This window comes from Oncorhynchus mykiss, chromosome 12 (assembly GCF_057628025.1).
Source record: "Oncorhynchus mykiss isolate SJ-2025 chromosome 12, ASM5762802v1, whole genome shotgun sequence".
NCBI lineage: Eukaryota > Metazoa > Chordata > Actinopteri > Salmoniformes > Salmonidae > Oncorhynchus > Oncorhynchus mykiss.
The window spans coordinates 21,015,001-21,027,500 of record NC_143033.1 but is presented as its reverse complement, the minus strand read 5'-3'; the positions used below and the strand labels follow the sequence as shown (position 1 = coordinate 21,027,500).

At 42.2% G+C, this 12,500-nt stretch overlaps 1 protein-coding gene across 4 annotated transcripts in view; it reads right to left on the bottom strand.

The window, feature by feature from the left end:
• LOC110537154 (netrin receptor UNC5C) overlaps positions 1-12,500 on the bottom strand; it is a 267,850-nt gene that overhangs the window by 36,998 nt on the left and 218,352 nt on the right. For 2 of the 4 annotated variants that reach the window (XM_036937159.2, XM_036937158.2), the window contains 2 exons: positions 12,322-12,486; positions 5,692-5,751 (listed from right to left, as the gene is read on the bottom strand). In XM_036937159.2, the coding sequence (XP_036793054.2) occupies positions 5,692-5,751; positions 12,322-12,486 (225 nt within the window). The remainder of the gene's footprint in view (positions 1-5,691; positions 5,752-12,321; positions 12,487-12,500) is intronic. The other 2 variants (XM_090191973.1, XM_036937160.2) reach the window with 1 other exon arrangement.

Genomic DNA, 12,500 nt, shown 5'->3' with positions numbered 1-12,500 from the left:
GTAAATTACAGAGGTCCCTGATGGACCACATACACAAACATTCCTTTATCTGTGTCTCTCCTTGTCCCCCGGTCCCTGGCTTTGTTCTTTCGTTTTTCTGATAAGATCTAGAAATAACCCACGTTTCACATTTCTCCTTTCATCTTTCCCTCCCAGATCGTTTCTTCTTCTGTTTTCAGCTGGAGAATGAGTGATTTTAAGGCCTAGTTTGGTTCTGTTCATTCTAGTGGCTGCGTGTAGAACCCAGGCTGTAATGACCCTAATTAAAGTGGAACAGTTATAGATGGATGGAAACAGTGAAACAGTGTCAAAGCCTTATGTTGATAATTGTGAATAATGGCCTTCACTGTCAAGAAACTGACAAGTGAAATATAGAGCCTTCTTTACAGGTGTCTAAACGCCACTGGCAAAGTGTTTGTGGGAGGGGGGTGTGAGAGAGAGACAGAGAGGGAGAAAGACAGTGGAGGAGAGGAGAGAGACAGAGAGAGAGAGCAGTGAAAGAGAGAGTAAAGACAGTGAAAGAGAGAGTAAAGACAGTGGAGGAGAGAGTAAAGACAGTGAAAGAGAGAGTAAAACCAGTGAAAGAGTGAGTAAAGACAGTGAAAGAGTGAGTAAAGACAGTGAAAGAGAGAGTAAAGACAATGGAGGAGAGAGTAAAGAAAGTGAAAGAGTGAGTAAAGACAGTGAAAGAGTGAGTAAAGACATTGAAAGAGAGAGTAACGACTGTGAAAGAGAGAGTAAAGACAGTGAAAGAGTGAGTAAAGACAGTGAAAAAGAGAGTAAAGACAGTGAAAGAGTGAGTAAAGACAGTGAAAGAGAGAGTAAAGACAGTGAAAGAGAGAGTAAAGACAGTGAAAGAGAGAGTAAAGACTGTGAAAGAGAGAGTAAAGACTGTGAAAGAGAGAGTAAAGACAGTGAAAGAGAGAGTAAAGACAGTGAAATAGAGAGTAAAGACTGTGAAAGAGAGAGTAAAGACAGTGAAATAGTGAGTAAAGACAGTTAAAAAGAGAGTAAAGACAGTGAAAGAGTGAGTAAAGACAGTGAAAGAGTGAGTAAAGACAGTGAAAGAGTGAGTAAAGACAGTGAAAGAGAGAGTAAAGACAGTGGAGGAGAGAGTAAAGGAAGTGAAAGAGTGAGTAAAGACTGTGAAAGAGAGAGTAAAGACAGTGAAAGAGAGAGTAAAGACAGTGAAAGAGTGAGTAAAGACAGTGAAAGAGAGAGTAACGACTGTGAAAGAGAGAGTAAAGACAGTGAAAGAGAGAGTAAAGACTGTGAAAGAGTGAGTAAAGACAGTGAAAGAGAGAGTAAAGACAGTGAAAGAGAGAGTAAAGACAGTGAAAGAGAGAGTAAAGACAGTGAAAGAGAGAGTAAAGACTGTGAAAGAGAGAGTAAAGACAGTGAAAGAGAGAGTAAAGACTGTGAAAGAGAGAGTAAAGACAGTGAAAGAGAGAGTAAAGACAGTGAAATAGAGAGTAAAGACTGTGAAAGAGAGAGTAAAGACAGTGAAATAGTGAGTAAAGACAGTTAAAAAGAGAGTAAAGACAGTGAAAGAGTGAGTAAAGACAGTGAAAGAGAGAGTAAAGACAGTGACAGAGTGAGTAAAGACAGTGAACGAGTGAGTAAAGACAGTGAAAGAGAGAGTAAAGACAGTGAAAGAGTGAGTAAAGACATTGAAAGAGTGGGTAAAGACAGTGAAAGAGTGAGTAAAGACATTGAAAGAGAGAGTAACGACTGTGAAAGAGAGAGTAAAGACAGTGAAAGAGTGAGTAAAGACAGTGAAAGAGAGAGTAAAGACTGTGAAAGAGAGAGTAAAGACAGTGAAATAGAGAGTAAAGACAGTGAAAGAGAGAGTAAAGACAGTGAAAGAGAGAGTAAAGACAGTGAAATAGAGAGTAAAGACAGTGAAAGAGAGAGTAAAGACAATGGAGGAGAGAGTAAAGAAAGTGAAAGAGTGAGTAAAGACAGTGAAAGAGTGAGTAAAGACATTGAAAGAGAGAGTAACGACTGTGAAAGAGAGAGTAAAGACAGTGAAAGATAGAGTAAAGACTGTGAAAGAGTGAGTAAAGACAGTGAAAAAGAGAGTAAAGACAGTGAAAGAGTGAGTAAAGACAGTGAAAGAGAGAGTAAAGACAGTGAAAGAGAGAGTAAAGACAGTGAAAGAGAGAGTAAAGACTGTGAAAGAGTGAGTAAAGACAGTGAAAGAGAGAGTAAAGACAGTGAAAGAGAGAGTAAAGACAGTGAAAGAGAGAGTAAAGACAGTGAAAGAGAGAGTAAAGACTGTGAAAGAGAGAGTAAAGACAGTGAAAGAGAGAGTAAAGACTGTGAAAGAGAGAGTAAAGACAATGAAAGAGAGAGTAAAGACAGTGAAATAGAGAGTAAAGACTGTGAAAGAGAGAGTAAAGACAGTGAAATAGTGAGTAAAGACAGTTAAAAAGAGAGTAAAGACAGTGAAAGAGTGAGTAAAGACAGTGAAAGAGAGAGTAAAGACAGTGAAAGAGTGAGTAAAGACAGTGAAAGAGTGAGTAAAGACAGTGAAAGAGAGAGTAAAGACAGTGAAAGAGTGAGTAAAGACATTGAAAGAGTGAGTAAAGACAGTGAAAGAGTGAGTAAAGACATTGAAAGAGAGAGTAACGACTGTGAAAGAGAGAGTAAAGACAGTGAAAGAGTGAGTAAAGACAGTGAAAGAGAGAGTAAAGACTGTGAAAGAGAGAGTAAAGACAGTGAAATAGAGAGTAAAGACAGTGAAAGAGAGAGTAAAGACAGTGAAAGAGAGAGTAAAGACAGTGAAAGAGTGAGTAAAGACAGTGAAAGAGAGAGTAAAAACAGTGAAAGAGAGAGTAAAGACAGTGAAAGAGAGAGTAAAGACAGTGAAAGAGAGAGTAAAGACAGTGAAAGAGTGAGTAAAGACAGGTTGAGCGAAAACAGGAACAAAGGATTTCAAGCCATGTGCCATCAGGGAGAAATCAACACTATTAGATTGGAGTTGATACATTACCTATAATCTAAAGAGAACATCATTGTACAATGGCTCAGATAAAAGGGCCATTGATGGTTTCATATGATTGAACAATTTATTCCAAATGGTGTTGATCAATGGTGTACCAGTAGATGGCAGTATTAACCACAGATCCAGCCCCACTGCCATAAATTACTAACTGGTGTGAACGTTGGACCATTTGCGTCCTGTTGTCTTTAAGTGATGCAGATGGTACTCAATCTGTGTCTTCTAATTTCACATGGGGGAGGAAGGATGAGGGGGCAAGAGGGAGTACTTAGACTACAGGAGATGTGTGGGAGAACGGAAAAGTACAGTAAATGGAAATAGTGTGCTGTAGGTTTTTTTTCTTGTTATGATATTTATGTGCACTATGAATTTCTGTCATAGCATATAGGATTGTATCATGCAGTATACTGTTGAGTATAGTCTCTGTTTTAGTATCATCCTCAGCCAGTTGGCCGTTTGTTCAGACAAGCTCTGTGTTTAAAGGCACTAATCAGAGTCAGGATCAAAGCAGTGCTTCCCACTGACCCTCACACACACACAGTGTAATGATGGTGAGCCAACACCCTGCCCCAGAGAAGAGTAGTCCTGACCATCACTCTGACCTCACATCAGACAGGAAACTCACAGAGCCTTTCTCTACGGGAAGATAAATCAACAATTGCTCTTACGCTATTTCAAGGGGAACACTTAAGCTTCATGTGGCCAATTCACAATTGAAATCAAGGGTTAGGTGCCTCCCGAGTAGAGCAGAGGTTTAAGGCACTGCATCGCAGTGCTAGAGGCGACGTTACAGACGCGGGTTCGATCCCAGGCTGTGTCACAGCCGGCCGCGACTGGTGCACAATTGGCCCAGCTTCGTCTGGGTTAGGGAGGGTTTGTCGGGCCGGGATGCGGTGTTTCCTCCGACACATTGGTGCGGCTGGCTTCCGGGTTAAGCGAGCAGTGTTTCAAGAAGCAGTGCGGGTTGGTAGGGTCATGTTTCGTGGGACGCATGGCTCTCGACCATCGCCTTTCCGTACGTGAGTTGCAGTGATGAGACAAGACTGTAACTACCAATTGGATACCATGAAATTGTGGAGTAAAAGGGGTAAAAAAAAATCCAAAATCAAGGGTTAGGAAGGTTATGTATTTGACATAACTGCACTGAGACACGAGAACACTAGGATTAACTCACACCACACTACAATAACAGATAACGTTACTTTGCTTGAAGATGTATGAATGTATGCATAGCACTGCAGACCACTGCCAGATGTTGTGTCATAATTGCAGTACGAAGGCATTTTCAACCCCAATCAGCTAACCCTACGAGGCCCTCAGTACATCCCAAGTCCAGCAAGCCTCAACATAGACATCAAGTTAAAAACAGCAGATTCTCGTTAGGCACCTAATCTCCACTCAAAGCAGCCAGAGCCAAATGATAAAAGTCAGAAAATGTAATTTCACTGCGCTCCCTCTGCCAAGCTCCCCTGCAGTTATTTAACATACATCCCCTTCGTCGAACAATCTCCTATCCACGCTTTGATGATAAAGGCAGCAACCTAAGTGTGCGTATTTAAATGTATCACTTAGATTAATACATCCCTTTGAACAAGAGCAATTGTCGGAAAGGGAGAAAAATACAATAAAGGGAAATGAAAGGGATTATTGAACACTTATTTTACTGTGTAGAGGTGAAGACTAGAGAGTTATAAAGAATGAGAAAGAGAAAGGTAGAGAGAGAGAGAGAGAGAGGTGAGAGAGAGCCAGGAGAGAGAGAGAGAGAGAGAGAGGTGAGAGAGAGCCAGGAGAGAGAGAGAGAGAGAGAGAGAGAGAGAGAGGTGAGAGAGAGCCAGGAGAGAGAGAGAGAGAGAGAGAGGTGAAAGAGAGCCAGGAGAGAGAGAGAGAGAGAGAGAGACAGGAGAGAGAGAGAGAGAGAGAGAGAGAGAGAGAGAGAGAGAGAGACAGGAGAGAGAGAGTGAGAGAGAGCCAGGAGAGAGAGAGAGAGAGAGAGAGAGAGAGAGAGAGACAGGAGAGAGAGAGAGAGAGAGAGAGAGAGAGAGTGAGAGAGAGAGAGCCAGGAGAGAGAGAGAGAGAGAGAGAGAGAGAGACAGGAGAGAGAGAGAGAGAGAGAGAGAGAGAGAGAGAGACATAGAAGTGTAATATTTCTGTAGTACTCTGTGTCTCAGTCTGAGATGTGATCTCTGGTGACTGACGTAAGACAGTGGCAGGCTGGCAGCCTAGAGACAATGAGCACCAACAGGGTAAAATATCACTACCAGCCTAGGGTAAGAGGGTAAGAGGGCCAGACATGGTGAAAACAGATAGTCAGGCAGCCAAGGGACGTTATATGAGAGAGAGCAGAGAGACAGAGAGGTAACGTGAGGCAGCGACCACAGGAGGCTAGGAGGAGTGAAAGAGGGAGGGTGAGGCATGGCAGGTCACAGGGCAGTGATGGGAAATAAGGTTGACACTTTATTTGACAGGAGTATATATAAGGTCTTTATGCAAATTCATCATGACATCCCTTTTGTGGGGGCCAATTGTGAAAACATCATAGTGAATATGACAAGTGGAGCAATGTTTGGTTGTCAGATGATTGTTATGCAGATGCTGTAAAGACCTCATGCATATATCCCGCCAATAATGTCTGTCTTGGACAAAATAACAACAAAGGAATTAATAAATAAATAAAAACAATAACTCACATGGATATCCCAAATCAATCTTGTCTTTGTTGAATTCAGAGGACTTCTGATATAAGGAACCTTTGGGGGGGGTGAAAATCAAATTGAAAGGTAACAGGGAAACTCAAACAAGGCAACAGAGAAGGCATGAGGTATGATGGCACAGGGAAACAATCTCTCTTGATCTGGAGCAGGGCAGTTGGAGGAGAGGACGAGGGCCTATGGTGGAGAGGTGTTATCCATCTGCTGCATTGGTTTAGTGCTTCAGCAGCACTAGTGAATGGATGTGGGGAGAGGAGGAGAGGAGGAGAGGAGTAATGGAGGGGTGGATGGTTGGAGGAGGTAGCTGAGGCAGAGGCTGATAAACAGTGGGGGAATGGCAGGGTCAATAGAACTAACCGTCTGCATCTGTCACAGCTGAGCTGGGGAATCCTATCCACCCACAGTAGAGGTGGAGGAGAGAGCGGAAGAGAGGGATGAAGGGATGGAGTTGGAGGGGTAGAGGGACGTACAAGAGGATGGGTGGCATGGTAAAAATGAACACTTACTGTGTTTTAAAGGCCTTAACATACATCGCAAACACACGAAACACACAAAACACAAGAAACACACGAAACACACAAAACACACAAAACACACGAAACACACAAAACACACGACACACACAAAACACAAGAAACACACAAAACACAAGAAACACACAAAACACACAAAACACACAAAACACAATAAACACATGACACACACAAAACACAAGAACCACACGAAACACACGAAACACATGACACACACAAAATACACGACACACACAAAACACAAGAAACACACAAAACACACAAAACACACAAAACACACAAAACACAAAGAACACAAGAAACACAAGAAACACACAAAACACACACCACACAAAACACAAGAAACACACAGACACAAGAAACACACGAAACACAAGAAACACACGAAACACACTAAACACAAGAAACACAAGAAACACACAAAACACACTAAACACAAGAAACACACAAAACACATGACACACAAAAAACACAAGAAACACACAAAACACACAAAACAGAAGAAACACACGAAACACAAGAAACACACAAAACACACAAAACACACGAAACACAAGAAACACACTAAACACAAGAAACACACTAAACACATTAAACACACTAAACACAAGAAACGCACAAAACACAAGAAACACACAAAACACATGACACACACAAAACACAAGAAACACACAAAACACACAAAACAGAAGAAACACACGAAACACAAGAAACACACAAAACACACAAAACACAAGAAACACAAGAAACACACTAAACACAAGAAACACACGAAACACACTAAACACAAGAAACGCAAGAAACACACAAAACACAAGAAACACACAAAACACACAAAACACATGACACACAAGAAACACACGAAACACACAAAACACATGACACACACAAAACACAAGAAACACACAAAACACACGAAACACACGACACACACAAAACACACGAAACACACAAAACACAAGAAACACACGAAACACACGAAACACACGACACACACGAAACATACAAAACACATGACACACACAAAACACAAGAAACACACAGAACACACAAAACACACAAAACACACAAAACACACGAAACACACAACACACACGACACACACAAAACACAAGAAACACACAAAACAAACGAAACACACAAAACACACGGCACACACAAAACACACAACACACACAAAACACAAGAAACACACGAAACACAAGAAACACACAAAACACAAGAAACACACGAAACACACAAAACACACACAAAACACAAGAAACACACAAAACAGAAGAAACACACAAAACACAAGAAACACACAAAACACAAGAAACACATGAAACACACTAAACACAAGAAACACACAAAACACAAGAAACACACAAAACACACGAAACACACGAAACACACTAAACACAGACACATACGTTTCCAGGAACACACACAGTCACACGCAGCACTCCATCACCTGGTTAGGACATACATAAACAGACACAATGAACTTGTGATGGAGAGGGACAGTAAAATCAATGGTGTGATAGATGGGGCGAGTGTGTACATGTAATCAGAAAGAGGAGACAGGGGGAGGTTGTCGTCAGTACAGGCCTAAATGATGGGACCTCTGGACCCATCCTGGTTACAGTAGTTATATTCATGCTGAGCGAGTCGGTTGCCACTGTAAAACCATTCTTTAGCTTCCTAAAGGAAACCAAGGATATAGACCCACTGTCTATTGAGGCTAGTCTTTAAACAGGACATCACCGAGCTGTGGACCTGAGAGGGTGGTGCTCCTACTGGAAATCACTATTTTTCAGCCATTTATTCAGAGAGGCTTCCTGAATAGTAATATGGCTGTGTTCTACAGCTGGATCACCAATAACAGGCAATAGATTTTTTTCCCATTGGTATCTTCATATTTAATGCATAAGAATCCTCCATTCCCAAAACTACTATAATTAGAAATATGGTAATATTGAGGTCTAGGCCTATCTATTTTAGTGGTAAATGTTGACTACCGGTATATCATCTTTACTAACTACATATAATTATCTCACTCAGATCACATATCACACAAAATAAACAACTTCATTTCTTACAAGCCCTGAGGTAAATATGTAGTGATTTTGCCCTTGTGCTGCAGTCAGCCCTTTCAGCTGATCGATATGTCAACAAAATGTCATCTGTCAGAGAACGGAGTTAACAACATCTGAACCAACTAAGACAGGAGAGAGAGACAGGAGAGAGAGAGAGAGAGAGAGATGATCAAAATCCAGAAAAGAGCCGTTAAATTCTATAACCACCTAAAAGGAAGTGATTCCCAAACCTTCCATAACAAAGCCATCACCTACAGATAGATGAACCTGGAAAAGAGGTAAGCAAGCAAGCAAGCTGGTCCTGGGGCTCTGTTCACAAACATAAACACACCCTACAGAGCCCCAGGACAACAGCACAATTAGACCCAACCAAATCATGAGAAAACAAAAAGATAATTACTTGACACATTGGAAAGAATTAACAAAAAAACAGAGCAAACTAGAATGCTATTTGGCCCTAAACAGAGAGTACACAGCGGCAGAATACCTGACCACTGTGACTGACCCAAACTTAAGGAATGCTTTGACTATGTACAGACTCAGTGAGCATAGCCTTGCTATTGAGAAAGGCCGCCGTAGGCAGACATGGCTCTCAAGAGAAGACAGGCTATGTGCTCACTGCCCACAAAATGAGGTGGAAACTGAGCTGCACTTCCTAACCTCCTGTCCAATGTATGACCATATTAGAGAGACATATTTCCCTCAGATTACACAGATCCACAAAGAATTCGAAAACAAATCCAATTTTGATAAACTTCCATATCTACTGGGTGAAATTCCACAGTGTGCCATCATAGCAGCAAGATTTGTGACCTGTTGCCACGAGAAAAGGGCAACCAGTGAAGAACAAACACCATTGTAAATACAACCCATATTTATGCTTATTTATTTTATCTTGTGTCCTTTAACCATTTGTACATTGTTAAAACACTGTATATATATAATATGCCAATAAAGCCCTTGAATTGAATTGAATTGAAATTGAGAGAGAGAGAGAGAGAGGGGGGGAGAGAGAGAGACAGAGAGAGAGAGAGAGAGAGAGAGAGGGAGAGAGAGAGAGCAAGAGAGACAGAGAGAGAGAGAGAGAGAGAGAGAGAGAGAGAGAGAGAAAAAGAGGGAGCACAAACACATCAGCTTAAACTAGCTTAAAAGCTAACACCATGAAGCACGGTTAGATCTACTGTTATAACAGAGAAGGTCTGGACCCCTTTTCATCTTATCCTTCCATATTTAGCTCAGTTAAATGATCTACCCTTTATTTCCAGAATAAAGGTTATAAATAAGTAACACGTCATGCAACATCATAAAATACATTTAAAGATGCCCTTTCAGTTTGGCTTTAGGCGGTTCAGTTTGAACGATACATAAAGCAATTGAGGTCAAGTAACATTGTTATTCGTCTGACTTGGAATATATAACATTTGAACGTAAAATCTGTCAGATAGATTGCATTGTGCAATGTTTAAAATGAATTCAGACAACAAGAAATGAGATCAAACTGGAATGGAATCTGAGGGTATCTATTAGTGCTGATCCCAGACCAGTGTAGAGAGAGGAAGATCAGTGGGCAAGGTGAGTTCAGATTGCACAACATCTTCCATTCCCAATCATATTTGCCACAATGGGAGCTTTTAGATAATGGGCCGATCTCCTAAACGCTGGTGGAGGTGGTCATTAGCACAGACATAAGTGGATTCACCCTCTTAGCTTCCCTAAAATCAATCCAGGGAAAGATCCTAAATCTAAATGGTTATGGGTTTATATTCTCTGCAAACTGGCCATCTATCTAACAGAGAACAAATGCTTCTGAAATGGGCTTGGTCTTGGGGCGAGAGATTTAGAGAGAGCGAGAGAGAGAGAGCGAGAGAGAGGGAGGGGGGGTGAAGAAGGAAAGAGAGAGAGAGAGAGAGAGAGAGAGAGAGAGGGGGGTGAAGAAGGAGAGAGAGAGAGAGAGAGAGAGAGAGAGAGAGAAAAGAGAGAGAGAGAGAGAGAGAGAGAGAGAGAGAGAGGGGGTGAAGAAGGAGAGAGAGAGAGAGAGAGAGAGAGAGAGAGAGAGAGAGAGAGAGAGAGGGGGGGGGGAAGAAGGAGAGAGAGATTTTAACGAGGGCTTCACAGCACGCCAAGATAAGAAGGCTGAAGAAAGTTTAGCTCAATTTCAAAGCTGCTCTTTGAATTATTTCTCCTGCTGTTTCTGAGCATAAAAAACAGTTCAACCTCAATCTCAGTGGGACGAAGTCATATATATCCATCTAGTTAAATATGCACTAGCAATCAGTAAATGTACTGTTGTTATAATATTAGCAGCATTCACATGTTCTGGGTCATACCAGTCAGACATAGGGACAATCTACACATGTTGATGAGTTGTGGTGACTATATTGGTCATATTCACGCTATAGAGCAGCTATATCTGTGGAATACTAGTGGAATACATGTGACCATCAGCGGTACCTGACATGCAGAAACTGAGTCGGTCTTGTATCAATGTCATAGTCAGAGAACATGTGGAGTGTCTGTGTGATGTTTTTAGAGCATGGTGACTGTCTGGCTTCTAGGGATGTCACGCTGGATGCATGGTGGAACCAGAGTCAGTGTGTGGGCTTTTCACCCTAAAGACATTATTAAGAAGACAGTTCATTAACACCCTGGCTCCTGTCTACAGCTCTCTCCCCCTTTCTTGTTCTCTATCTTTATCTCTCTTTCCCTCCCACCCTCCCTCTCTCTCTTTTCCCATGTTTACTGGCAGACAAGGGGGCGGGCAGACCCAGAATCAGCAGATAAACACGGCTTCAGAACAGATAAAGTTTTACCCTATGAGTCTGCAGCACACAGACCAACGCTGCTGCTGTACACTACAGTATGTTTCTCTGCAGCTCTCTGAATGTATAAAAAGGGAATAGCAGGCAGGATTGTTGGCGTAACTGAACCGTGTGTTTCTAGGTCTCCTAGAAAACAAAAACAATTTCAAAAACATCTCAAAAAGCATTTCTCCGCCTATGGAAAATCTCCAGCAGTCTGACCACAAACTGGGCTTGGGCTGTGTTGCTCCAAGAGTAAAGAGCAAAACAATCAAATGTATAGAAGGATTGTAGAGCACTACCAGGAAACGGCAATGAATTCCAGGACCTTTCTCCCCACTTTTAATACTTTTAAAATGTTTTGAGAGAGCTACAGGGAAAAGTAAAATACTGGCCTTCTTGTCAACACATATAATTGGGCGCTCAGGAAAAGCAGCAAGTCTGTGCTTGTGAGACTTTGTGGCCCTCAATTTTCCTCCCATTGGGCCGATCGAATCCCGTGCTTTAAATTAGGGTGGCAATCACAGTAGCTCAGCAATTATGAGCTTTCCTTTAAGTACATTATAATCACTTATCATTATTTTAAATATAGCTCCTGAATGCCTACTCTGTGACAAGGGTAATTACTTACAGTAATGCTGCCTGGTGGTGCGGTGGTGAGGTTGTTGTTGAACACATACTGACTATTCTAGATTATCTCTAGGGCTCAGAGCTGGCACGTGGACGGAACAAATGCACATGGTCTTTGTATAACTCTCCTCCAAAAGATCTGTCATCCTACAGCCCAGCGGAGAGTGTGTGTGAGGAAAGAGGTGTGTGTGTGCGTGTGTGCGTGTGTGCGTGTGTGTGTGTGTGTGTGTGTGCGTGCGTGTGTGTGTGTGTGTGTGTGTGTGTGTGTGTGTGTGTGTGTGTGTGTGTGTGTGAGTGGTAAGTGTATGTTTGTGCAGGGAAGTGGAGGTAAGTGTGAAACAACAGAGAGAAAGTGAGACAGTGGAAGTGGGTGGAGGTGAGTTATGGGAGTACAGTGAAAAATAGGATAGCTCCTAAATAAACAGACAGACAGACAGACAGACAGACGAATAGACAGACTGACAGGCTGACTGATAGGGATTGGGTAATAATATATTGGGTTCCTACAGAGACAGAGGTAGACAGAGGAGGGTTGAATAAAGTGGGGATGTTCATCATGTCTGTACTCACTCTGCATACACAGGCCATCGGTGCAGTTCTGGGACTGAAGCACCATGCCCTCACAGTCCTTCCCACCGTTTTTGGGCGCTGGGGCGCTGCACTCCCTCCTCCTCCAATGGGTACACTCTGTCCCACACGTGGACCATTTACTCCACTCTGTCCACAGACCATCCACTAACACACAGAGG